This window comes from Lolium rigidum, chromosome 5 (assembly GCF_022539505.1).
Source record: "Lolium rigidum isolate FL_2022 chromosome 5, APGP_CSIRO_Lrig_0.1, whole genome shotgun sequence".
NCBI classification, from domain to species: domain Eukaryota; kingdom Viridiplantae; phylum Streptophyta; class Magnoliopsida; order Poales; family Poaceae; genus Lolium; species Lolium rigidum.
The window spans coordinates 109,849,137-109,875,030 of NC_061512.1; the positions used below are offsets into that span (position 1 = coordinate 109,849,137).

At 43.1% G+C, this 25,894-nt stretch overlaps 2 protein-coding genes and 1 long non-coding RNA gene across 3 annotated transcripts; 1 reads left to right on the forward strand and 2 right to left on the reverse strand.

The window, feature by feature from the left end:
• Positions 1-7,852: 7,852 nt before the first annotated feature.
• Positions 7,853-11,615, reverse strand: LOC124655280. Its single transcript, XM_047194200.1, has 2 exons — positions 10,359-11,615; positions 7,853-8,183 (listed from the first exon to the last, which is right to left on the reverse strand). The coding sequence occupies exon 1, from the start codon at positions 11,613-11,615 to the stop codon at positions 10,371-10,373; it is 1,245 nt and encodes a 414-aa protein (XP_047050156.1). The 3' UTR covers positions 7,853-8,183; positions 10,359-10,370.
• A 3,950-nt stretch (positions 11,616-15,565) lies between these two features.
• LOC124654000 lies at positions 15,566-19,720 on the reverse strand. Its single transcript, XM_047193048.1, has 2 exons — positions 18,402-19,720; positions 15,566-15,935 (listed from the first exon to the last, which is right to left on the reverse strand). Exon 1 carries the CDS (start codon positions 19,718-19,720, stop codon positions 18,413-18,415), a length of 1,308 nt encoding a protein of 435 aa, XP_047049004.1. The 3' UTR covers positions 15,566-15,935; positions 18,402-18,412.
• A 5,531-nt stretch (positions 19,721-25,251) lies between these two features.
• Positions 25,252-25,676, forward strand: LOC124651198. Its single transcript, XR_006987310.1, has 2 exons — positions 25,252-25,307; positions 25,420-25,676. It is a non-coding gene; the product is annotated as an uncharacterized LOC124651198 (long non-coding RNA).
• Positions 25,677-25,894: the final 218 nt, after the last annotated feature.

Consider the following 25,894-nt stretch of genomic DNA (forward strand, 5'->3'; position numbering starts at 1 on the left):
AGCTTCGAGCACACACACAACGGCGCCAGAAAAGTACTTTACATGAGACCGGAGTATGAGAGCCTTTTACCTTTCCTCCCCGGCAACGGCGCCAGAAAAGTGCTTAGTTGCCGGGGTCCGGTGTGTGTGTGCCGTTTACCTTTCCTCCCCGGCAACGGCGCCAGAAAAGTGCTTGATGTCTACGGGTGCTTCTATTCTTGTAGACAGTGTTGGGCCTCCAAGAGCAGAGGTTTGTAGAACAGCAGCAAGTTTCCCTTAAGTGGATCACCCAAGGTTTATCGAACTCGGGGAGGAAGAGGTCAAAGATATCCCTCTCATGCAACCCTGCAACCACAAAGCAAGAAGTCTCTTGTGTCCCCAACACACCTAATAGGTGCACTAGTTCGGCGAAGAGATAGTGAAATACAAGTGGTATGAATGAATATGAGTAGTAGTAACGACGCCAGAAAAGTGCTTGCTGGCCTGCAGTTGATGGTAGTAATATTGCAGGAAGTAAAGATGCGATAAAACGAGTAAACAAGCAGCGATAGCGATATTTAGGAACAAGGCCTAGGGATCATACTTTCACTAGTGGACACTCTCAACATTGATCACATAACAGAATAAATAGATAGATGCTAGACTCTACACCCTCTTGTTGGATGATGAACACCACTAAGCGTGTAGGATTACACGAACCCTCAATGCCGGAGTTAACAAGCTCCACAATATTCAATGTTCATATTTAAATAACCTTAGAGTGCATAACGGATCAACATAACCAAACCAAGTACTAACATAGCATGCACACTTGTCACCTTCACACTACGAAAGGAGGAATAGATCACATCAATACTATCATAGCAATAGTTAACTTCATAATCTACAAGAGATCACAATCATAGCCTACGCCAAGTACTACACGATGCACACACTCTGTCACCATTACACCGTGCGGGAGGAATAAACTACTTTAATAACATCACTAGAGTAGCACACGAGATAAATTGTGATACAAAACACATTGCAATCATAAAGGGATATAAATAAGCACTTCACTATGCCATTCATAACGGTGAATAAGTATTCGTGAAATATAGCCTAAGAGACCCACACGGTGCACACACTTGTCACCTTTACACACGTGGGACAAGGAGTCTCCGGAGATCACATAAGTAAAACCCACTTGACTAGCATAATGACATCTAGATTACAAGCATCATCATATGAATCTCAATCATGTAAGGCAGCTCATGAGATTATTGTATTGAAGTACATAGGAGAGAGATGAACCACATAGCTACCGGTACAGCCCCGAGCCTCGATGGAGAAATACTCCCTCCTCATGGGAGATAGCAGCGTTGATGAAGATGGCGGTGGTGTCGATGGAGAAGCCTTCGGGGGCACTTCCCCGTCCCGGCGGCGTGCCGGAACGGAGACTCCTGTCCCCCGGATCTTGGCTTCGCGATGGCGGCGGCTGCGGAAGGTTTTCCGTATCATGGCTCTCGGTGCGGGGGTTTCGCGACGGAGGCTTTAAGTAGGCGGAAGGGCAGGTCAAAGGGCGTCACGGGGGCCCCACACAACGGGGCCGCGCGGGCCCCCTTGGGCCGCGCCGCCCGGTGTGGCGGCGCCCCGTGGCCCCACTTCGTCTCCCCTCCGGTCTTACGGAAGCTTCGTGTAAAAATAGGCCCCTGGGCGTTGATTTCGTCCAATTCCGAGAATATTTCCTTACTAGGATTTACTGAAACCAAAAACAACGAGAAAACAGCAAGCTGGCCCTTCGGCATCTCGTCAATAGGTTAGTTCCGGAAAACGCATAAATATGACATAAAGTATGCATAAAACATGTAGATATCATCAATAATGTGGCATGGAACATAAGAAATTATCGATACGTCGGAGACGTATCTGTCCATTCTTTACATCTGAAATACAATCTACTGCAATTGTTCTTTACTGTTCTTCGCAAACAAACATCATCATCCACACTATACATCTAATCCTTTGTTTACAGCAAGCCGGTGAGATTGACAACCTCACTGTTACGTTGGGGCAAAGTACTTTGATTGTGTTGTGCGGGTTCCACGTTGGCGCCGGAATCCCTGGTGTTGCGCCGCACTACACTTCGCCGCCATCAACCTTCAACGTGCTTCTTGACTCCTACTGGTTCGATAAACCTTGGTTTCTTACTGAGGGAAAACTTGCTACTGTACGCATCACACCTTCCTCTTGGGGTTCCCAACGGATGTGTGTTAACTGCACGCATCAGAGTCCCTCTCCAACTCTGGTTCGACCTGGTACTTTCCTTTTGTCGTGAATTTTTTTGCTATATAATCCCCCGGACCCCTGGAGGTCCGTATATCGTTCTCTCGTCGTGTTTTGTTTCGAGCTGTTTTCTGCCAGGATCTGTTTTTGATCTAGAAGCACCATGGTCTCCAACAACAAGGACAAGGGGCTTTCGGAGGAAGATATTCAAGATCCCGAGTTGAAAGAAGAAGTCAAGGAGGAAGTGAAGGAGATGTTATCAAGAGAGCGGTAAACTGTGAGGAGTAAGCCAATCTTGGTGGGATCGGTTAACACTTGACGTTCTTTTTCCCATAACTTGCAGGGACCTTTACCACCTGCTCCTATCCTCAACTCTTTCCCTGCTGTGGAGGAAGCATTACGGGTTACCGATGAGTTTTGTGATCAATACCGTGTTCTGAGAAGGGAAGTGGAGATACTTCAGGAGGAGAACAACCGACTTCGCGAGAATGTCTGGAGCGGTTCCTCACTCCCATCAGGGTCGTTCCACCATCACCACCGAAGGAGTAATTCATCATTGGTATTGGCACCCCCTTGGTTTGTTCCAAGCTTGGGGGGGTGCCGCGGTATCACATCATCACTATCTTTTACCTTTTTACTATCAAGTAGTGTCATATCATGAGTAGGGAAGTGATCATATAAGATAGTTTGCAGTGTGGAAGCATCTCTCTCTTTAGTTGGTTATCTATGTATCCCTTGGTGTGAGTTATCGTTATGGAATATTAATGAGAAGTTTTATCATTTACATATTGCACACCTTATTTTAGTTTGCAATCTCTATTATATGATTGATCTTGTTGTTAGTATTGGTATCACTTTGGGAGCATTGGGTAAATCTATTTGGTTTTGGCAAACTTAGCATTGGTCAATAGCAACAACACTTTGAGTTTAAGTAGAAAAGAGGAAATACATGTAGATATGTTATTTCATTATCTTTCTTTCTTGATTAGCTATGAGCTTAGTATTCTAAAGTTAAAATTATTTGTGCTTACAAGAAAGATGCATGCTTGTTTCTATCACATGTATATTTGTTTGTTTCCCTCAACTCTTATGCTTGCTGACCAACCTTGCTAGCCAAAGACCTGTGCTGAGAGGGAATGCTTCTCGTGCATCCAAACCTTTAAACCAAACCTATGCCATTTGTGTCCACCATAACTACCTATTATGTGGTATTTTGCGCCACTCCAAGTAAATACTTCATGTGCTACCTTTAAACAATTCAAAAAGTTATCATCCCTTATTTGTGTCAATGTTTTATAGCTCATGAGGAAGTATGTGGTGTTTCATCTTTCAATCTTGTTGGGCAACTTTCACCAATGGACTAGCGGCACATCCGCTTATCCAATAATTTTGCAAAAAGAGCTGGCAACGGGGTTCCCAGCCCCAATTAATTAACTTTCATTAATAATTCTCTTCACATGTTTTGCCCTGATTCATCAGTAAGCAACTTAATTTTGCAAATAGACACTCCTTCATGGTATGTGAAATGTTGGAAGGCACCCGAGGATTCGGTTAGCCATGACTTGTGAAAGCAAAGGTTGGGAGGAGTGTCATCCATAAATAAAACTAAAGTACATGTGTAATCAAAAGAGAAGAGGGATGTTCTACCTTGCTGGTAGAGATAACGTCCTTCATGGGAGCCGCTCTTTGAGAGTCTGTTTGGCAAGGGGGTTAGAGTACCCCACTACCATTCGTTGACAACAACAAACACCTCTCAAATTTTACTTTTATGCTCTCTATATGATTTCAAAACTTAAAAAGCTCTAGCACATGATTTAATCCCTGCTTCCCTCTGCGAAGGGCCTATCTTTTACTTTCATGTTGAGTCAGTAAACCTATTTCCCTCCATCTTAAGCAATCAATTGAGTTGTTGTGATCCAACCATCTATATTATGATCTATTTAATCATGTCTTTTATTCTTCTTTGTTTAGTACAAGTTTTATCTGAATGAATATAGCTTTGAAAGTTATCAATAATTATGAGGAGATTATTATGATTGAGTATGCAAGTTTTGCCGTATAAGCTTTAATATAAGAGCTCTGCTCGACAAATAAGTACAATCTGTTAATTGTTCTTTGACCAAGAACGAAGTTTGCCATCACCAACTATGATTACCTATGCACCTTTATTTTTGATTTCCTTCTACTTGTTTCAAGTTGAATTATATGAGGAAGTTGTTCACTAGAATGTCTTGTGTGAATTAATGTGATGCTTCTTGTCCGTATTTTATTTATCGACTCTTCACTCCATAAACATGTGGTCTTGTTTACCGAGTTCAGTTTCGCTTGGGGACAAGCAAAGTCTAAGCTTGGGGGGAGTTGATACGTCCATTTTGCATCACTATTTTATATCATAATTTACTGTTATTCATTGATATATTTCATATTTAGACATGATACTTATGTTATTTCACCTATTTTGCATGTTTCATGGTTATTGGAGAATCACTCACCGGAGTCAGGATTCTGCTGGAAAAAGCACCGTCAGAATGCAATATTTCTGAAGATCAACAACTGACGAAAATTACACTGAAGGTCTTATTTCTCCAGAAGAAGGAGCCAGCCAAAAGGAGGGGCCGAGGAGGGCCGCCATGGGCCCCCCATAGGCCGGCGCGGGCTCCACCCTGGCCGCGCCGCCTTGTGGGGAGGGGGCCCACAGCCCCCTCGGCCGCCTCTCTTTCGCGTACTTCATCTACCCGAAAACCTAAGGTAATGGGGATAATCGCGAGGAGACACAGCCGCCTCTGCGGGGCGGAAAACACCAGAGAGAAAAGAGCTCTCCGGCAGGCTGAAATCCGCCGGGGAAATTCCCTCCCGGAGGGGGAAATCGACGCCATCGTCACCGTCATCGAGCTGTACTTCATTGGGATCATCATCACCATCATCTCCACCACCGTCACCGTCATCTCCACCGATACACCTCGTCACCGCTGTAACATCTAGGGTTGAATCTTGATTATTTCATAGGGGAAACTCTCCCGGTATTGATTACTCCTTGTTATTGATGCTATTGAGGGAAACCATTGAACCAAGGTTTATGTTCAGATTGTTATTCATCATCATATCACCTCTGATCATGTTCCATATGATGTCTCGTGAGCAGTTCATTTAGTTCTTGAGGACATGGGTGAAGTCTAAATGTTAGTAGTGAACTATGTTGAGTAATATTTAATGGTTTGATATTTAAGTTGTGGTGTTATTCTTCTAGTGGTGTCATGTGAACGTCGACTACATGATACTTCACCTTTATGGGCCTAGGGGAATGCATCTTGTATTCGTTTGCTAATTGTGGGGTTGCCGGAGTGACATCAACCTGAACCCCCGTTGGTATATCGATGCAGGAGGGATAGCAGGATCTCAGAGTTTAAGGCTGTGGTTATATTTTTCTTAATTACTTTCTTGTATTTGCGGATGCTTGCAAGGGGTTTAATCACAAGTATGTATTAGTCCTAGGAAGGGCGATGCATTAGCATAGGTTCACCCACACAACACTTATCAAAACAATGAAGATTAATCAACTATATGAAGCGAAAGCACTAGACTAAATTCCCGTGTGTCCTCAAGAACGTTTGGTCATCATAAGTAAACAAACCGGCTTGTCCTTTGTGCTAAAAAGGATTGGGCCACTCGCTGCAACTATTACTCTCGCATTTTATTTACTTGTACTTTATTTATCTGCTATATCAAAACCCCCTGAATACTTGTATGTGAGCATTTACAGTGAATCCTTCATCGAAACTGCTTGTCAACACCTTCTGCTCCTCGTTGGTTTCGACACTCTTATTTATCGAAAGTACTACGATACACCCCCTATACTTGTGGGTCATCAGCCACCTCCATTGAAGAATCTACAGTGTAAGTGAAGAACAAAGTATCACCTTCTGCAATGTTGTTATCGTCGGTGGAATCATCACATCCATGCACTGGCCCTTCCATGATTATTACATCAAAGAGTAATAATGAAGAAAAACATAGAGACAACACCTAATGACCAATTGCAAGGATCTCTACTTGGAGAAGAAAGATAAACCCCAAGCGACAAATGTCTCAAAAATTTATCTACATCTTACAATTTCAATTTTCATTGAGTACATGATAAAAATATTAGTCATAAAATATGAAGACCAGGCTTGAACTTCAAAACAACCACTATTAGCAACACATGTTTGTGATATAGCAGATACTCCATGGACATAAGATAGCAAAGAAAGAAGGAAAGGTAACTTACCAAATGGGTCCCTGCTGTTCGTGGCAATACGGTGGAATGATGGGCTTAAACTGAGGATCATTAGTTAACAGTGAAAACACAAGGTAAGAACTCACTGGCTCCAAAAGGCTGAACAAAGTTTTGATCTCACTTCCATATGTTCTATACTGCAAAGATAGCTTACAACACTAAAGATAGCATTGATGTCTACGGGAGCTTCTATTCTTGTAGACAGTGTTGGGACTCCAAGAGCAGAGGTTTGTAGAACAGCACCAAGTTTCCCTTAAGTGGATCGCCCAAGGTTTATCGAACTCAGGGAGGAAGAGGTCAAAGATATCCCTCTCATGCAACCCTGCAACCACAAAGCAAGAAGTCTCTTGTGTCCCCAACACACCTAATAGGTGCACTAGTTCGGCGAAGAGATAGTGAAATACAGGTGGTATGAATGAATATGAGCAGTAGTAACGGCGCCAGAAAATAGCTTGCTGGCGTGTAGTTGATGGTGGTAATATGGTAGCAGTAGTAACGCAGTAAAACAGTAAACAAGCAGCGATAGCAGTATTTAGGAACAAGGCCTAGGGATTACACTTTCACTAGTGGACACTCTCAACTTTGATCACATAACAGAATAGATAGATGCATACTCTACACTCTTTTGTTGGATGATGAACACCATTGCGTAGGATTACACGAACCCTCAATGCCGGAGTTAACAAGCTCCACAATATTCAATGTTCATATTTAAATAACCTTAGAGTGTAGAGTATAGCACGAGCTTTTCCCTTCTTTTCTGTCCCTACCTTCCCCTGCTTAGTGTGTTTTCGGTGTTGTTGCTCTCTCCTCTTCTTCTTAAGAGAGGTCAAGATGCTTCCTTTTCTTCCATTTTTCACCTTTGTTCCGCTTAATAGATGAAATCAACACCGATGCCGCTTTTCGTCAAAATAACAGGGCAAATGGTCAAAATCCAACTGATTTGTAACCAGATCTCTACTTCTTAACTGCATGATTCTTAAAAAAACGCTTGGGCGATGGTTTGCAGTTGTGCATCACTATTTATTTATGATCTGTTTCTAAGCGAACCAGATACGCTGGTTTTGCATTTATAAACAGATGCAAAGTGTACATATAGCACGAGCCACAACAAGAATGCTTGAGAGATTCGATAGGAACAAGTTAGAAAATAATATAATTCCATGATAAAGCAAGTCTCAATTTTAAACAGGTCATCTGAATTCCTAGCTCAGTGATTTGCAATTTGAATACTAATTGTCTGCAGAAGACAGGCTAAACGCGGCAAATAATCGAGCTATGTCACAGGGTCTCTAATTCTACAGTAGTACTATATATATGTCACAGGCTTCATTTCAAATTCAAGCGATTAATTTGGCAATCACACAAGTCACTGAACACTCAAATTACCAAGGCACGACAAAACAGTACTAAATTCGAAATGAGATAGCTATTACTGAACATATGTCTCACCAAATATCGTCTTGCCCGATCGATGGTTAGATAGCATGGCAACAACAAATTGCATAAACAGCCTCATACAGCACACAAACACATACCACACTGCTCAGAGCTCTTTGGCTTGCAGGTTGAAGGGCAAATAGTGACCAGAACTGGAAATGAAAGGATCTATATGACTTCAAACAAACTTGCACCAATGCCTTAGGACATACGAGTCGCCACCCTGCATTATACGAATGGCAGAATTATCAGCTATACAAAATTTGGAGTGAATCAAACAAATATAATTTTACAAGAAAACAAGAGCTGGTAGTAAAAGATTAAACTGACATGTAGCGAGAACATTAAGTATGTTTTGTGGAACAGAAAACCGGACAAATGCTCAATCACCACATGAAAGAATTCTTTTAAGAGCTCTATGAAATACTGAGACATGCCGAGTATGATGACAAGAAAACTGAACTATATCGGGGATCTGACTGAAAGTCTACGAAATAAAATTAACAAACTGAGACCATCAGTTGATTTTACGCAGTGAAGATTGCAAGGAAAATACTTAATCAATAATCAACGATGAACAACACATGTATAATCATATGCATGTTTGACACCAGCAATATCCTTTCCAGAATTTATTTGATATTCGAAATGACCAAATTTTACAAAACACAGCGACACAGTTGTACGCTTGCTAACTATACAGCTCAGTGGCACTGTGGAATTCGACATGACTAATAAAGAGTGCATACTCCACCCAAGTCACTACAACAGAAATAGTATCTAAGAGAAGTAGAGAACAAACACATTAAGGCACGCACTAAATGGGATGGCTGACAATGTTGATTTCTCAGGCATAAGATTCAGGAACAGCTAAAGGTCAAGTGGCAAACTTGGAACAAGCCTAAGCCCACAAAATTACCAGAATAACAATCACCCTACATTTTAGAATTGCAAATCAAAAAGAAATAAAGACAGATGAGAGTAAGAGAACTTAAACACCAACTGGCAAAATTCTAATGTCAGAACAAACATTACAACCCAGAAGCAACGGCACTGGTTTTCCTCCCTTTTGAAAATAAAAGCTTGATAGCTACCGGAACATTAGCCCTGGTGACAGAATTACCACTTGAAGTGACAATAATGCATGACATCAAACTTCAATCAAACCATTTATCAACAATTCAGACGTTTGAGAGCAGCTGGGATACAATACATGTACAACACCAGGATAGGATCATGAACATGTGCAGAAACTAATACTATGAACCATGTGGCAAAATTAGTGAGATAGTAAAAAAATATGTCATTAACCCTTATAGCTCCAGCATATATAATTACTAAACAACAGGAACTGTGACTAAAAGTTCAGAACTTCAAAAATAGACTTTATTTTGGAAAGTTTGCCACCCACTCTTGTCGCTTTGAGCACAGTCACTTCCGTATCATGCAAGAGGGAACTCCCTACTATAACCACCACACAAATCCTAGAGAAAAAATGGATACATCTGTGCTTCCAAAGCAAACGCAATGCATCTACATAGAAATGATATGAGTAGCATAGGGGAAGCAAACATTGTCAGAACAAACATTACGACCCATAAGCAATGGCACAGGTCTTCCTCCCTTTTGAAAAGAAAAACATGATAGTTACAGGAACATTGGCATTGCTGACAGAATTACCTATCATGTACTCCCTCCGTTCCATATTAGTTGTCTCTGATTTTAGTACAAAGTATACTAAACGAGCGACAACTAATATGGAATGGAGGGAGTACTAAACAAAAATGGTCACTTGGAGTGACTATAATGCATCACATCAAACGTCAGTCATACCGTTTACCAACAATTAAGAGGTTTGAGAACATCTAGGATACTACCTCGGTTCTATTTTAATCGACGTGGGCATCTACTAGCAGCATGCAAATACTCAACTAAGGCCCGCGTCAATTAAAAGCGTACGGAGGGAGTTCAATACAAGTCCAACACCAGGATAGGATCATGAACATGTGCAGAAACTATAAACCATGAGCCATGTGGGCTGCCGCAAAATTAGCAAAATAGCAAAAATATGTCATTAACCCTTATGGTTCCAGCATATATAATTACTAAACAACAGGAATTGTGACCAGAAGTTCAGAACTTCAAAAAATAGACTTAATATTGGACAGATTGCCACCCACGCTTATCGCTTTGAGCACAATCACTTGGTATCAAGCAAGAAGAACTCCCTACTATAACCCCTGCACAAATCCTAGAAAAAATTGGATATAACTGAGCTTCCAAAGCAAACACAATGCAACAAATTTCTCTAGGCAAGAACAGCACATAGAAATGATATGAGTAGCATATAGGAAGCAACATTGCTGCACAAAAAAAAAGACAGGGAAGGTGGTCTTACAGATAACCGAATTCAGTACTCTGGAGCAAGGAACGCGGGCGGCCATGCGAGGAAGTAGGCGAAGATGGGGTGTCCATAATCCTTGCCACCTTCCGTGGACAGGCGCTCCAGCTTGCCCGTACCCGGATGGAACGAGTAGCGCCCGCTGCCGAGCGTGTTGATGAAAACCTTCCCTGAGCGACCGGGGTCCATGTCGCTGGGCCAGACGTTAAGGGTCCTGATCTCCGGGTCGCTTGGCAGGCCAGGAATCATGTCGCAGAGCGCGCGCATGTCCACGATGTTCCTCTCCAGGTCCCAGCCTTTGTCGCTCCACCTGGACTCCCCGCGCACCCAGAGCTGCACATGGCTGTCGCCCTCGGTGACCATGCAAAGGCGCCCGTCTTCCGGCGTCTCGCCGATACGGTACTTTGAGAAATTGTACCCCACCTCGGCCGGCACCGGCAGGTAGGAGAACTGGAGCGTGGAAGGGTCCAGCGAGAGAATTCGGTCGGTGGAGTTGCAGATGTGCCAGTAGATCTTCCCGGCGGCGTGCACGCAGCGGCCCTCGAACCACCAGGGGTGGAAATCGACCACGACATCCTCGTCCCGAGGGAGCGCGCGCCAGCTGCAGTGGCCGTCGTCGACGGACGCGATCCAGGCGCGCGGGTGCCCCTCGTCGATGGCGAAGCAGATGGCCTCGAAGCAGAGCTTGCTGGGGTGCGCGCGGGAGAGGAGCGCGGAGCCGACGTAGTGCCTGGATTTGCGCCAAACGCGGTCATCGGGCACCGTGCCGCGTGGAGGCGGCGGGAGGAGCGCGCGGCGGCGGGTGGCCGGGTCGAGGACGAGGAAGCGGGGAAGGATGCCCTTGGGGAGGTTGACGTCCGGTTGGAGGAGGAGGAGGCCCTGGTGGGAGTCGTAGACCTGGAAGTCGGAGGCGTCCGGGGCGAAGTCGAGGGAGAGGCGCGGGACGGAGGCGTCGAGGGGAACGAACACGGCGTCGTCGTGGGTTCGCTCGGTTTCCATGGGGTGGACGAAGTAGCCGAGGAGAGGAGGGGCGCGGGCGCGGCAACGGGAGGCCAGGCGGCGCCAGCGGTGGCAGGCGAGGGCGGCGCGGAGGAGGTCGGCCGGGGAGAGTCGGCGGAGGATGTCGCGGAGGTGGTCCTCCGGGAGGGCGTCGATGGGCGCCATAGACTTTGGCTCTACCGGCGGCGGGGGAGGAACCGAGGTGGAGGAAGGTGGTGTTTCGGTTTTGGCTTTGCATCTACTCTTCCGAACCATTGTGATTGTGTGGGCGAGGGGAGGGTTCTGGAGAGGGACTCGAGATGAACAAGCACGGGGATTTTTGGCAAGAAAAGCCTTGGGGAACTATTTTCGAATTTTGAATTGGTGGTGTTTTTGCTGTGAAATGTGGACGTATAGACCACTAAAAAAATAATCCAGAAATGCTATCAAATTGGGTCCCTTGGGTGTAAAAAAGGTCCTTTGTGTGTTGAATTTCTTGCCGCTGGCTTACCGCTCAGATAATCAAAAGGCGGTGGCAACTACTCCCTCCGATCTCCACCGGCAAGGGCGTTGGTCCCCTCTCTCTCTCCACTTGCCGCTCTTGCAGCAGGAGCAAGGGGGATCTTGTTCCTCCGCTCTGTAATTAATATTAGGGCTTGTCTGTTATGGTGGTTGGATGGTGGGAGCGTGACCCAAGCAAATAAATTTGTCTCAACTGATCTACTCCCACAACGGCGCCTTTTATGGCGACATCTCGGAGTTGATGGCAGCATGTGATTGTCGATCCTTCAGATCGGCGGTGTGGTCTTCTAACCGCTTCTTCGGGTGTGGCAAGATCTGTTTCTCGACGTGTCGCTGGCGTTTGGCATTATCCACTGCGGCGATGAGACCAGGGGCGAGGTCGATGCTCTGGAGCAAGGAGGTTGGTCCAGAGGTGGTGGTTCTGCCATTATTCCTCGATGGGATGCGGCAGATCTTGGTCCATGATAGCACGGGGACATCCTCGGTTGACGTGCCACAGCGACACGTGCCTTGTGGCTTGCAGCGGGCCTATTCATCGACTCACAAAGCCTCGTTGGCGATGGTGCTCTTTTGGATCTGGCAATGGTGGAGGCTCGGCGTCTCTTCCAACACACGTCTAGGTGGCATTGGAGTTTGGCGGCAGCCACTGGCTTCGGCGAGTAAAGAAACCCTAAAGATAGTTTTGTATTTCTCTATCCTTCAGAATTTTTTATGCAATGTTTCCATGATAACTGGTTTCTTCTGGTGACTATTAACTTGATTTTCTATTAATTACGTGCTTGCTCTGAAAAAAGACAATCAAAAGGCTCTCATGTGAGTGGCAAAAAGATAATTTAATTAAAACTATTAAGCCGAAGCTCTACCGGTTTAGTTAAGACATAGAAAATACAATTATACGAGAACAAAAAAGTTGACAAAATGTGATTAAATAAATTAAATTGCTACAAGTAGCTAGATTAGGGTTTAGAAGGTCTCGACTCGGCCATTTATAGAACATCTGTAAGTTTGTCTACAAAATGCATATGTTCTTCTAAATCAAGGTATTTCATAGAACAATGGAAATGCACTGACGAAATTTGTCAGATTGCTTTTCTGTGCACTTCACAAATTATTTGGTTCCCTTGGTATCCCTCTATGACTATGAGCTAGCGATATCTAATTTTTGGGTGGTTAAAATGACTATTCCTTATATTTTAGAGGATGAGCTCAAGCACCCTTGAATTGCTTTGCTCCTCCCCGGATATGGGTGTGTCGGTTATTGAGCATCTCCCTCGAATTGTTCCTTCTTTCCGAATTTCTATTGAAATCATAGTTCATTTTATTTTTCTAAGGTCCACAAAGATGGTGGGGCTTTCTTTAGAAAACTTATCTAGCATTTTCATTATATTTATGGCAATAGCCAGGCCACAAGGAAATTTGTGAGAGGCTAGAGCTAGTAGTGAGCCTCTACTTACAACGGTGACTAATCTTGAAGACAAGGTAGCTAACCATGCAGTCACATGAAAGTGGGTGACCAGCTCCAAGATCAAGATAACAATATGAGCCAAAACCAATCCTTTTTAGAGGAGTTACTACAAGAAACTCTCGTTGCTTGTAGTGAAAAGACTTGATATTTATATAGATAAGAATGTTAGCATCGGCAACAACTCGGTTATTTGACAAAACATGAAAGCGCTCACATATATCAGTTGGGGTTATCTTGCCCATTACTCTGCCTACTTGGCTGAGAACACCCATATTGCAACTGCATTTCAAGTGTTGGAAAAGATTACCTATTTTTGTAGTTCATTGAAATTTAAAGAATACCCTACTTTAAACCAAAGATTAAAGATTGATTGATTATGTGGTGTTTGACTTGTGCTTTTGATGTCAACCTGAATAAGTGAACTTTGGTTTGTATGGAATTTTTGTGTTGACGAACATCACAACATTTAACTATGGTATGTATAATTTTGGATATTGATCTAGTACTCCATGTCCACATCCATATATGTTGGACTATCAGATGTACTGGATGCAATATAGCTAAGTAATGTTTGGCATATTGTTAAACTATTATGTTGGTGTATGGAGTTCAATATTAGTTCCTATTTTAGAATTGGTTGTTGTTTCGTATGTTATGTTTGGATATATATAATGTTGAACTTTAATTTAAATTTTGAACTACAATTTTCCCTACCAAATTTGATATATTTATGTTACCAAAATCACATGGTATAGGGGTAAACTCACCCCCTATGTCAAAGAGGGCACCACAATAACATATCCACATTTCATCTCTTCAACCAAACACATAACACTGCTAGGAAAAAGCTTACCGTCGGCGATCCAAAAAGAATTACACTTGTGCACCAGTGCCCGCCAGTGGTAATGGCTTATCGACGATGCACCAGTCTGGTCCATTGGTGGTAACACAATTTATTGCTTGGTGTGCCAACGGTATTTTTTGTCACAATTCAGAAAAAAGGCTCGATCTAGATAGATCTAGATCGAGATTTGGTGGTCGCTCGGGAGTCGTGGACACTGTGGCCATGGGCTGCACGCGGGAGGGAGGTGGTCATCGAAGGAAGGGCCATCGGAAAGAACATGGTTATCGTCGCTATAGTTGGTCGCCGGACGTGGTCAACTTCTTCAAAAGCAACATCTCCAAGAAGGGAACAATGCACAAGCGTTGTCATCGCTCTGATCATAGATCATATGTTTTCACCCTAAAGAAAGTTTGCGCTATCAAAAACAATGCCTTCAACAAGGTCACAGTCAGACACAACAAATTAAGGTCAGACATTGGGTTTTCAATTTAAAGTTTAGACTCAACTTCTCCTGTGTTGCCGCCCCACTTGCAAATGTCGCTGCTCCAAGTCATGAATCATCAAGCCAATTCCTCATCACCACCAGGACTCCACACCATTACTAGTTTTCGGATCTTAGCTTCCATGCCATTCTTCACCAGTGACTACCATGGAACTAAGAGACATGTCCAACAATGGCAACAAAAGCTTCGCATCGCTCCTTCTGAAACAAAATGTTCAGAAAAAACATGGTTGCGCGTGACCATTTCCCGTTCGATCCGGCAATCTTCAGGCATGAGTCACCCAACATTGTTCGCGGGCAAAGCCTTCCAGAACTCGACACTTCAGCCAGATCAATGAAGACATGCATCAAGCAGATCTTCGTCTTAGCGTGAGAGGGATCCTAGGACCGCCCCATTATTCAAGGGCTGATGATAGTGGCAACATGAGGAAGTGGTGGGGGCTTCTGACGGCGCGGTCGGGTTGCCCACGGTGTTGCCCTAGGTATCCGGATATGTCATGAATACTTCCTATTCTGAGAAAAAGGCAGGATATGATCATATATATGTAGCACAAATGGAGAAACTAAGTAGGCGTGTGCGATTAAATATTCTAGCATCAATATTAGTCCCTATTTAAGAAAACGTCGTACTCGTGTTAACGGTTTGTGATCTGCAGATTGCTCATATCAAATTGTACGCATGAGAGTGGTGCTCAAGATAAGCTGCAAGGTTGTATCATGCTACCCGTATTCAATATTTTGTTTTAAACGAAGGCAAAAGCTTTATCTTAATTTATTAATTAAGTAGAAGTTTTACAAGAAAGTAAAAGTTTGTGTCCTCGTATTCAATACTAGCTTGGCTCTTTCGCTACGTGTGCCTACGAATGCAGGTTAAATAGGCAGGAGAGCAGCATATCATTGTCATGAGTATTCACATTGCCCCGCTGCAGTTTTGAGAATATCATGTCATCTAGTTCATATGATACATAAATATGGAGTAACAAACTGGTAACATTGCTCAGTGAGTCTAGTACTTCCTTCGAAGTATAATAACTGTTGGAGTTTTAGTTTTAGTTTATCCAAATTTAGAAAAAAACCCAGATATTTATTATGGATCAGATAGGAGTACCACATAATAATGAGGTAATGACTCTTGCTCAGAGCGAAGGGTGGAGTAAATAACGATCTCAGGTGAACCCACAGGTGAAAGATGTGAGCCGACTTCAAACGAAATACGTTCAAACGAAATACGTCCTGATACACCTGGCCTCCGGAGTCACCAACCTGGTTCAGGGAAATCACGGAATTATATTATCAGAAACAAAATTCCATGTGGATCAAATAAAACAGTTACAAATTTGTGAACAAATAGGATGTGCATGCGGTCAAAACCCAACTGATCTGTAACCTGGACTCCACTCTTATGAACAAATAAGATGGGCAGCCGGTCATAACCCAACTGATATGTAACCTGAACTCTACTCAGGGTACGACCTCCCGATCAATATTAACTGGTGCTGATTTAGTACAATTTTACACTAAATCATCGTCACTTATTATGAATCGGACGGAATATTAAAAATTCAAAGTAGGTACTCTTCCAGCGATATATTTTCTTTAACTGAAAAACATTCTAACAGAGCACACACATTCAGACGAACTGAAAAAATATTGAGAATTACAAGAGCCCTAGTAGAAGCTGCAGATTTGAACCATAAAGGTACAAGTTGGTTTCTCAAAAAAAAGGCAAGAAATGTTGCTTACCTTAGTGAGACGATGAGCAGCATATCAAAAGTTCGTAGAAATTTTTATGAAACAAGATTTTTTTTTTGAAACAATGTTTCGTAAAAGTTTCACACGCATGTATAATGTCCCTTCTAGATTTATTTATTCTTCCAAGTGACGGAATTCTAGAAAACACAGACCTGGGCCTCGGTATATCTTTGTTAGTTTGTTAACTGGTAAGGTAAGAGGAGTAAAAGGGGACACTGATAACTGTTAGTACAGACCCTAAATAAACAGTATGGATTAAGACCACTCACAAATGAATATGGGATGGATTATGGTTATTTCCAGCTCTTGCTCTCTTTTTTGACACAGAGCAAAATACGTTAATGGCTACGGGCCTATGACCACTTGGCATAACAAGTAGCAATGTTTTTTCCTTACAGAAAATGGAAACTTCCATTTCTAGTTGTATAGACATTGCATTACACAGATTTTCCATACTAACTATATCTATTGGCCCGCCGTTCTCATGGGGAGTTAAGACAAATGCAATAAAAAGTACTTGTTCAAGAGCTAATATTCCTGTTGCAATAAAAAATATAATGTTTTGTATAACTGCTAACATATGGCAGATTCCGTGCATATGAATTGTACATTCTAATTAATATCTTGCCACACAAATAATTTGGTGGCAGATATATTAGCTCCAACCATGGAACATCCATCCAAGGGCAGAACGAAAGCCAACATGTAGCAAAACAGGGGGATAAACTCATAAACCTCATTACAAATTGCAATCCATAAAATGGTGAGAAATGATGGCAATGGTGCAATCTCTGAAATAGGAAGCATAGATGTTTCAAGACCCCCTACTGATATGTAACCAGAACTCTATTCAGTTACTTGGTATCAAAAATTCAGAACAGACATGAGTAGCCACTCTTTCGAGTCAAATATTTTCTTTAACTGGAAGAACTTACTTAGAGCATGCACACATTCAGATGAGCCGGAAAAAATTCTGAGAATTATGAGAAGAGTACAATATAAATGGGATGGATCATTGATGTTTCCAGCTTCACTCTCTGTTTTCTGATACAGAATTAATCCGTTAATGGTTGAGATCAGTTGGCATAGCAAGTAGCACTTCATTTTTAGTTGTTCAGGACCATAACAAATAGGAATATTGGATCCTTCAACAAGTAATGGTGCATGCATCACATAGATTTTGCATGCTATATCTATTCGCCCGCGCCATTTACATGGGAACTTAGAATAAATGCAAGCGGAATTTTTGTTTAGGAGCCTGTTGCAAACATACAAAAGTACTAATTTGTATAACTGCTAATATTTGGAAGATTCCATGCATGTGCTAATATGGTACTACAAAAGTTGCAATCATGAATGAGCCATCACTGAGACAATAGTTTATGGTATAATCATAAGCCCACCCCTGCATTTCACAGGTCTGAGGTTAGCCCAAAACCCCATTATACTAATCTACTATTGGAATTTGAGAAATGGTATTCCTGGAAATAACAACACACTAATGCAAGTCACTCAAAGGGGCCATAATGCATGGGATGACATCAAAATTAGTTGCAACTGTGAAAGCTTTGGAATGGAAAACACAACAGATCAGGATATGTCATGAACACTTGCTATTTTGAGGAAAAGGTAGGATACTAGGAAAAGGTAGCACAAATGGAGAAGCTATATTGTAGAATCAATATATGCCATCTCTAATTAACTCAAAACAACAGGAAAAACAAACAGGAATTGAGAAAGACTGATCAGAACATGTAAAACAGAGACGTATTATCGAATTACAGAGCACATGGATACTCTTGTCTTGTGCTTCCAGGGCTACTAGCTGCCCTGCTCCAAACCCCATGAAGATATGATCTTACGCACATCCAGCAACATACTCAAGGCAACCACATGGAAAATGATAGGCGAAAGTATGGCATGGATGAACAAAAATGGCATATTTTGCACAAGAGTGAGTGAGGTTTTAGCAGTTACCAGAAGGTCGATCAGTGCTCTGGAGCAGCGAGGAATGCAGGCGGCCATGCGAGGGTGTAGGCGAACATGGGGTGCCCGTAGTTCTTGCCACGCTTGGTCGCCAGGCGCTCCATCTTGCGAGTGTTGAGATCCAAGGAGTAGCGGCCGTACCCCGAGGTCCTGATGAATGCCTTCCCTGTGCGACCGGCGTCCAAGTCGCTGGGCCAAACGCTCCAGAACCTGTGCTCGTCGTCGTGCTTGGGCAGGCCCGGCACCGCGTCGTACACCACATCCATGTCCATGATCACCCTCTCGAGAACCCAGCCGTTGTCGCTGTCGCACATTCCTCCGGCCTCGCCGCGCACCCAGAGCTGGAGCTGCTGATTGGCCACGGCCAGGATGCAAAGCCTCCCGTCCTCCGGCGTCTCCCCGATGCGGAACGTGCAGAAGTGGTCCGCCAGGAAGTCGGGCACCAGCATGTCGGAGAAGCGCAGCGTGGCGGGATCCAGCGCGAGCAGGCGGGCGGAGTTGCAGATGTGCCAGTACATCTTCCCGGCGGCGTGCACGCAGCGGCCCTCGAACCAGTAGGGGTCGAAATCGACGGTGATGTCCGTGGCCCGCGGGAGCGCGCGCCAGACGCACTTGCCGTCGTTCACGGTGGCGACCCAGGCTCGCGGATGCCCGCCGTCGAGGGCGTAGCAGACGGCCTCGAAGCAGAGCCTGCCCGGGTGCGCGCGCGAGAGAAGCGCGCAGCCGACGTAGTGCCTGGAGCTGCGCCAGCGGCGGTCGTCGGGCAGCGTGTCGCGCGGCGGCGCTGGGAGGAGCGTTCGGCCGCGGGTGGCCGGGTCAAGGACGAGGAGGCGGGGGAGGACCCCGTCGGGTAGCTGCATGGCCGGGTGGAGGAGCAGGAGGCCTTGGTGGGAGTCCATGAGCAAGAAGCGGTCGGCGTCCGGAGCGAAGTCGAGGGAGAGGCGCGGGGAGGAGGCGTCCAAGGGAGCGAAGGCGGCATGGGGATCGAAATCCTTGCAGAAGGGCTGGGGCGACGGCAAACCGGGGGCGGTGGGGTGGAAGAAGTAGCCGAGGAGAGGAGCGGAGCGGGGGAGGCAGCGTGAGGCAGCGCGGCGCCAGCGGTGGCAGGCGAGGGCGGCCCGGAGAAGGTCGGCGACGGAGAGGCGGCCAAGGATGTCGCGGAGGGCGTCCTCGGCGAGGACATCGTTGGTCGCCGGTGCCGTCACCTCCGGCTCCACCGGCGGCGCGGGAGGAACCGGGGTGGAGAAAGGTCGAGTTTTGGTCTTGGCCTTGGCTTTCTTTTTGGTTTTGCCTCTGTTCTTCTGCGTCATGGTTGGAGTTGAGGGAGGGTTCTGGAGACTCGAGTTTGCAACAGATGAACAGAGTGACTACAGATCTCCCTACCCCGTATCTAAAGGTATAATAGATGCCCCCCATAGGGGGTCTCACAGCGATTAGCGTTTCGTGGCCATCGGATCTTTCCAGATGGTGAATCTTAACCGTTATTTTTTTTTCACTACCCCATATAAAAGGGACACCCCACAGTGAAAACCTAGACATCTCTGCACACTCACCCAATCCCAGCCGCCGCGCCCCTTTCTCTCCTCCAATCCTCACGTTTCTCTCTCCCCCAATCCCCTCAAGACCCACTACATTTTCTGGTTTTCTCCATGGCTGGAGCAGCGAGAGGTGAAGGGAAGCATCCTGGCATGGTTGAGGAGGCCAAGATCAACATGAAGAACCACCTGCTGCCCTCTTTCCCTTTACTCCCTGCCATGCCCTAGCTCATCCTTCCCCACAACAAGAAGGGTTTCTCATCTAGGTATTGGAGGAAGAAGAAGAGGTGGCAAGAAGAGGAGCAAGAAGAGGAGGAAGAGAAGGAAGAAGAGAAGATCCTCACATTTCCTATCTGATTTTTCTTGATCCAGCTCCAAAGGTGAGTTTCCCCACCCTCCATGATTCTCTTAGATTCTGAAAATAATGGTTCTTAGCTTCTTATGGCAAGGGATTAGCAAGATCAAGTGAAAATTAGATCAAACGTGTTGCACTATTTCCGTTTCTGAACATACAGGTTCAGAGAACGTCATTTTCGAGTACCCAGTTGGCCGAATAAGAGGAAGCTTAGTTGGAGTGTTTTGTAGATCTTGATCCTGCGATCGTTTCGAGTGGTCATTCACTCAATTTGGTTCAGCGGTTTAGCAGCAGCGTCGAAAACAAGTTGCTGCTCTGTTTTTGCGAAAACAGGTTGTACTATTGTCATGAAATTAAAGCAATGACGAAAATAAGATGTCGCTGTTTTTGCAAAAATAGGTTCTACTATTGTCATGAACTTAAAGTAATGAAGTGGTTCTACTATTGATTTCTCTGTACTTTGAACTTCAAACAACCTGCTGTTCTGTACTTTTATTTCTCTCATTTTGCGAGTATGTAGAAATTGGGTTTCGAAATGTGCTGTCCATGTAAATTTTCTCCTTGGTGTAGTCAAAGAGTTTGAATGTTGAATAATTTAAGGATTGATTTTTAGGTTTGGGGAGTCTACAACTAGCCATTGCTATTCTTGACTTGTGCTACTGATACATGGCAGTATCCACGCTATTGCTTATTATTTGGGGGCATGTGGTTTCTCACTTCTAGGGGCTAGAGCACGGCGAGGTTCTGTACCTCTTCTCCAACTCCATCCTCTCGGGAATGCTCCGTGGAAATGTTCTCGAACCATCAGCAAGAAAATTTCACATAGGGACAACCACGCTCAACGTGGTGAGCATGCGGCAATATGGCAACCATTAGGAAGGCATGTAAATCCTCTTCTCAACTGTATCTTCCCCTTTTGTTGGCACCGCTTCTCATGTCCCTCTAAAATTAGGTGAGTTGAGTATTAATTTTCTCTCTGAAATCCGTTCATCCTCATGAGAAAATTTGGTGAAATTATTGTGTGATTGGTTAGGAAAGGACACTGCAAGGAAGGTGTTGATTTTGAACAGATTGTGTCCTCAGGTAGCCTCTTCATTTCCTGAAATTTAGCTACAAGAGTCCCTTGCATGTACAATATACTCTGTTGATTATATGGCTTGTCTATGCAAACTATTATTGCTATACAGATAAATCATTCCTGATAAAATATATTTGTGTTAGGTTTGAGATCAGATGACAAATCTTAAGATTTAAAAGTCAATGTTCCTTACATAGGTGCATTTTTTCAGTATAGGTTAGTAAACATATCATATGTTGTACTAGCTTGACCATTTCACACCATGTGGGTTACAGGAGGAGGAGCACAAGCCGCTGCGGCATCGCTGGACACACCATGAAAGATGTGATCTCCTACTTTGCGGCCGCTCTACCGTGGTGAGCTGAGGTGAGCTGACCACATAAGTATCCTTTTTTGTGTATTGACAATGTCCATTGTTGTCTTTTAGCTACAATATTAATAATGAGAAGTCGTTGTGATGAATTTTTATTGTTTGTTTGTTGGTTTTTTATAAATCTGCAACTCTAAATAATAAAAATTTGGAATAGGTAGATTCCGCGCATTGTGTATCAGTGATTGCAACATTCTCTTATGAAAATCTACATCCTGGTACCATTCAACATTGGACCTTTTAGTTCCTTTCTATACTATTTGCTCTCTAGCTGTCCCATTTACTGCAATTCTATAATTCTAGACTTAAAACAGGACAGTGGAAACAACAAGAGGTGGCATTTGCACAGGAAAGCATCGATTTCATTAAATCGAGAAGTTATTTTTTGGTATATATTTGACTTTCTTATCTTATATCTTTGGGTTTACAAGTTTTGTGTTTTGGATATAGGTACAAGATCATGTAATAGACTGAATGAATATTGTGCCTACTGGCTTGGTTATTTTTTTCTCATTCCTTATCTTCTATCAATACCGAGCTTTACCATACTTTTGGGTTTTGGTGCACATGTGAATAAGCCCATCAACCTTTGTTTCTTTTAACACTGCCATATCTTAGTTTTTACGATATTTGGCATGTTATAAATATTGAGGTCATTATTTGATACCATATAGGGGGATATATAGGTATCTCTTGTATGTCAAAGGCCCCTATTGTAATTTCTCAGACTTCCTATCAATTTAACTTTTTGGGTGGTTTATGTTTCTTGCCCACCCATACACTACAGTACAGGTTCATACTTTTGGAATTTTTATTTGTTTGTTTCTTCTATTTGGTGAATTGGTTGAGCTGATTTGGGTTTCTTTCTTCTTTGTCTGTGCAGTGATAAGAGGCTCTGAAGAATTTGAATGGAGCACAACCCCACTGTCTGTGTCCTGGCGTCGTCGCGGCATAGCTGTTGTGTGCATTCCTGGTGATTTATTTTTTCTTTGACATATGTTCTTTGGTGTCCAATATTCCTTTCTTATGATTCTTTCTCTTGCTTTTGGTTGAGAGTTTTTGACGGTGCAAAACTTCTTGTGTGGCTCCTTCCCAATGCTCAATAGGAGGTTTGTGGGCTGCCACCGCTGCCTCCTCCTCGACCCTCATTAGGAAGAGCACGAGGTGCCGCCGAACTGCGACAAACGGCGAGCACGAGCCACCATCCCACCACACCAGAGGGTATATTGTTTTCACAATTTTATTTAGATTTACCACAAGTAAAAACTGGATATACAAAAGCATTGTAATGTAAAATTTTAGTCTAGAGAAGCAGTTTTTCTTACATGTACTGTCAGCTCCTATTTTTATGTCCAGTTAATTAATCATCAACATTAAACACTAATTATATTTTTCATGGGATCCTTCCAGTTGACCAATGTATGCATGCTTAAAATGTTGTTAGCTTTGGGTACATGGAAATGGAAGCTTGAGATATGAGCTTAATATAACCATTCGCCTCAAGAATTTTCTCCCTAAAGCTAGCAATTTCAACGTGGTTGTCAGTAACCACTTCTGTTTGATTATGAATATGGTTCACTATGTTCAGAAATAACTCCTGGATTGTAGGTGTGAATATTACATATCAGTTTATATATCTGTTTTCCTTAATTTTCATTTAATGACGTATACTGGATGGAGTTTGCAGTCCAAAGAAACATTGAGCAGTTGCCGTTGCAACTGCTACTCTGATTTGTTTACCATTCTTGTGAGGATTCACCATATTAATAGGGAAAGGGTTGGTTTCATTGTTTTCTTTTACGGTAATGCTATCTTAGTTCATCTAAAAAAAGCTTTCTTAGTTTCTGAATTTTCATAATTTGTTGTGAATAATAAACAGAGTGCTTTATCAGAGTGTGCTAATATCCCGTTCATGACCTCTCCCAAGTCCCAATTGTTTTTAATTCAGTCATTGCCCCACTAACACTGTTATTTTTGTGGTGTATTTTGCTTCAGTTATTTTTATTTATCCTACTGCCATATTATGTGGTGGGTTTTGCTTCGGTCATTGCCCCGCTAACATGTAAAACTGACTTTAGCTTTATAGAGAATATCAGATTTCAATGATTCAGAGAACATGTGTTGACTGGTTACCTTCATTTTACTCTGGAACAATATTCAGTGAAAAAAAACTCATGTGTTTTTTCTATTTAAATGAGTGCTATTGTGTAAATGCTTACGCTAAATAAGATCACCAGTTTGGATGATATTTTTTTACCAATTTGGATGATATCTTCTAGATGCTCTTACTCTGATGAAGCGAGTGCTACTCTAAATGTCTAGGTACTCTTATTGCTTCTGAAGCATTAGTGGATAGAATTGGTGCAAGTTTTTATAAAGATTCTTCTGCTTTAGGTTATATTTTAACTACTTTGAGCAGATAGGTTTTAAGATGTGTAAATGCTATGCATTGGTTTAAGGATCAGGTCCAACTTGCAAGTGGTTATGTGCCATCCTTGTGTCTTTTAAAAATTCCACTTCGCATCTACTACTACTACAGTTAGTTAGGATCTTTCTAACAACCTTTTCTTTTTCTGGCAAAACTGTATGCAGTGAGTTAAGATAAAAACACAACCGCATGCTACCCTGCAGAAGTTAGTTAACCAAAATCTCATGAATGAAAAATCTGTCTTTGTTTTTGTCTGGAGAAGTTGCATGCCATATTAATTTTCAGAGGAGTGGGTACCGATTCCCAACGTATTTCATAAACGATGGATTGTTTTAGATTTATTCGTCAGTGGAATTTTCAGAAGTATTTTACTGTGTAAGGCCTAGCATGTTATTAATTTTCAGAAGTATTTTTTGGTCGAATAGAGAGAATGACTGGTTTTTCTTATCCACATTTTTGCCTCGCGCAATATATTTTCATGCTCCTTGTTTGTTTGCTTAGTTGCCTGACGTGAAATTTGTGAAGATTGTTCTCAGGGACTTTTTAACATTATTGCCTCTTTCCTAAGTTGATCAAGTGGATCAATGACAAATGTTCATGCCAAATAGGGACCCGAGTTCCCCACCAATCTATAAGGCTGTGGGTCAAGGGTCATCATGGATTTGTGTCTGTTTTTTTTTTTAAAAAAGGAATAGGCTACAATTGCAAGTCTGCTGTCATCTTTGAAAAGAATTCTTTCTTGACAGTAAAGCATTCTTTTGTGTATGCCAGACCACTAAAAGAGAATATGTTAAGGAAAAAAAAACTAGAATCATTCACTATGATCTCATAGGAGGTAGTTTCAAAATTTGAGGCAAGCAATGGCCCGGTTTGCAATCCCTGTGATGCCGAACACTTTATTGTGTTTTAGGTAGTCATTGTTACTGAATTGGAAACACTTCCTTATTTAATTTGAGTATTTGATTATGCTTCTAACGTATGGGCAAGAGGTGGGTGTTGCCTGGTGGAACCTTGCTCTGGTCGCCTTGTGTTTTGGCATCAAAGCACCATTATTATGCCTAGGCTTACATGGTCAGATCCAAGGCCCCAACCTGCTGCTAAGCTCTTCTTTCCAATAACAGGTTATGAGTGGTATGTGCTTCCTTATTTTTTAGTTCAGTTGTATGTTTCTTTTTAAACTGCATTTTCTTAGACTTTCCCTTCCCATTCTGACAGGTTTGCTTTGGCATCTTTGCTGTGCCAGACTCTTAATAGGAACTGCCACCACTGCACCTTGCTGAAAAACAATCCCAATGGAGGAGATTCAAGCGACCAAGGTGAAGCTACGGAGGAAGAAGGGCACGAAGATCATATTTCTGGAGAAAGGCAGTGAGCAGCTAGATATAACCCTGCCAGACCTGGTATTCAACATCGGAGAGAAGCCACACCCATTGTTCACCCAAGATCACTGTACTTGATATCTTCAGCGATGAATATATGATCATTTACTGATTTGTCGAACTACTATTACACTCATGGGATCATTGCAGATGATATTTATTCCATTAGAGCAGAGCACATTGCACAGCCAAGTGGCTACTGTTAGTTCATTTCTCTTTGTTCATTATTCAGCTATGTAATTAGTGTAATGTGATACTGATCAAAGTGATAGGTTACTTTCCAAATTATTAATTCAGCTTTGTGCAAATGTCCTTAGAATACATTCATCTTTAATTGTC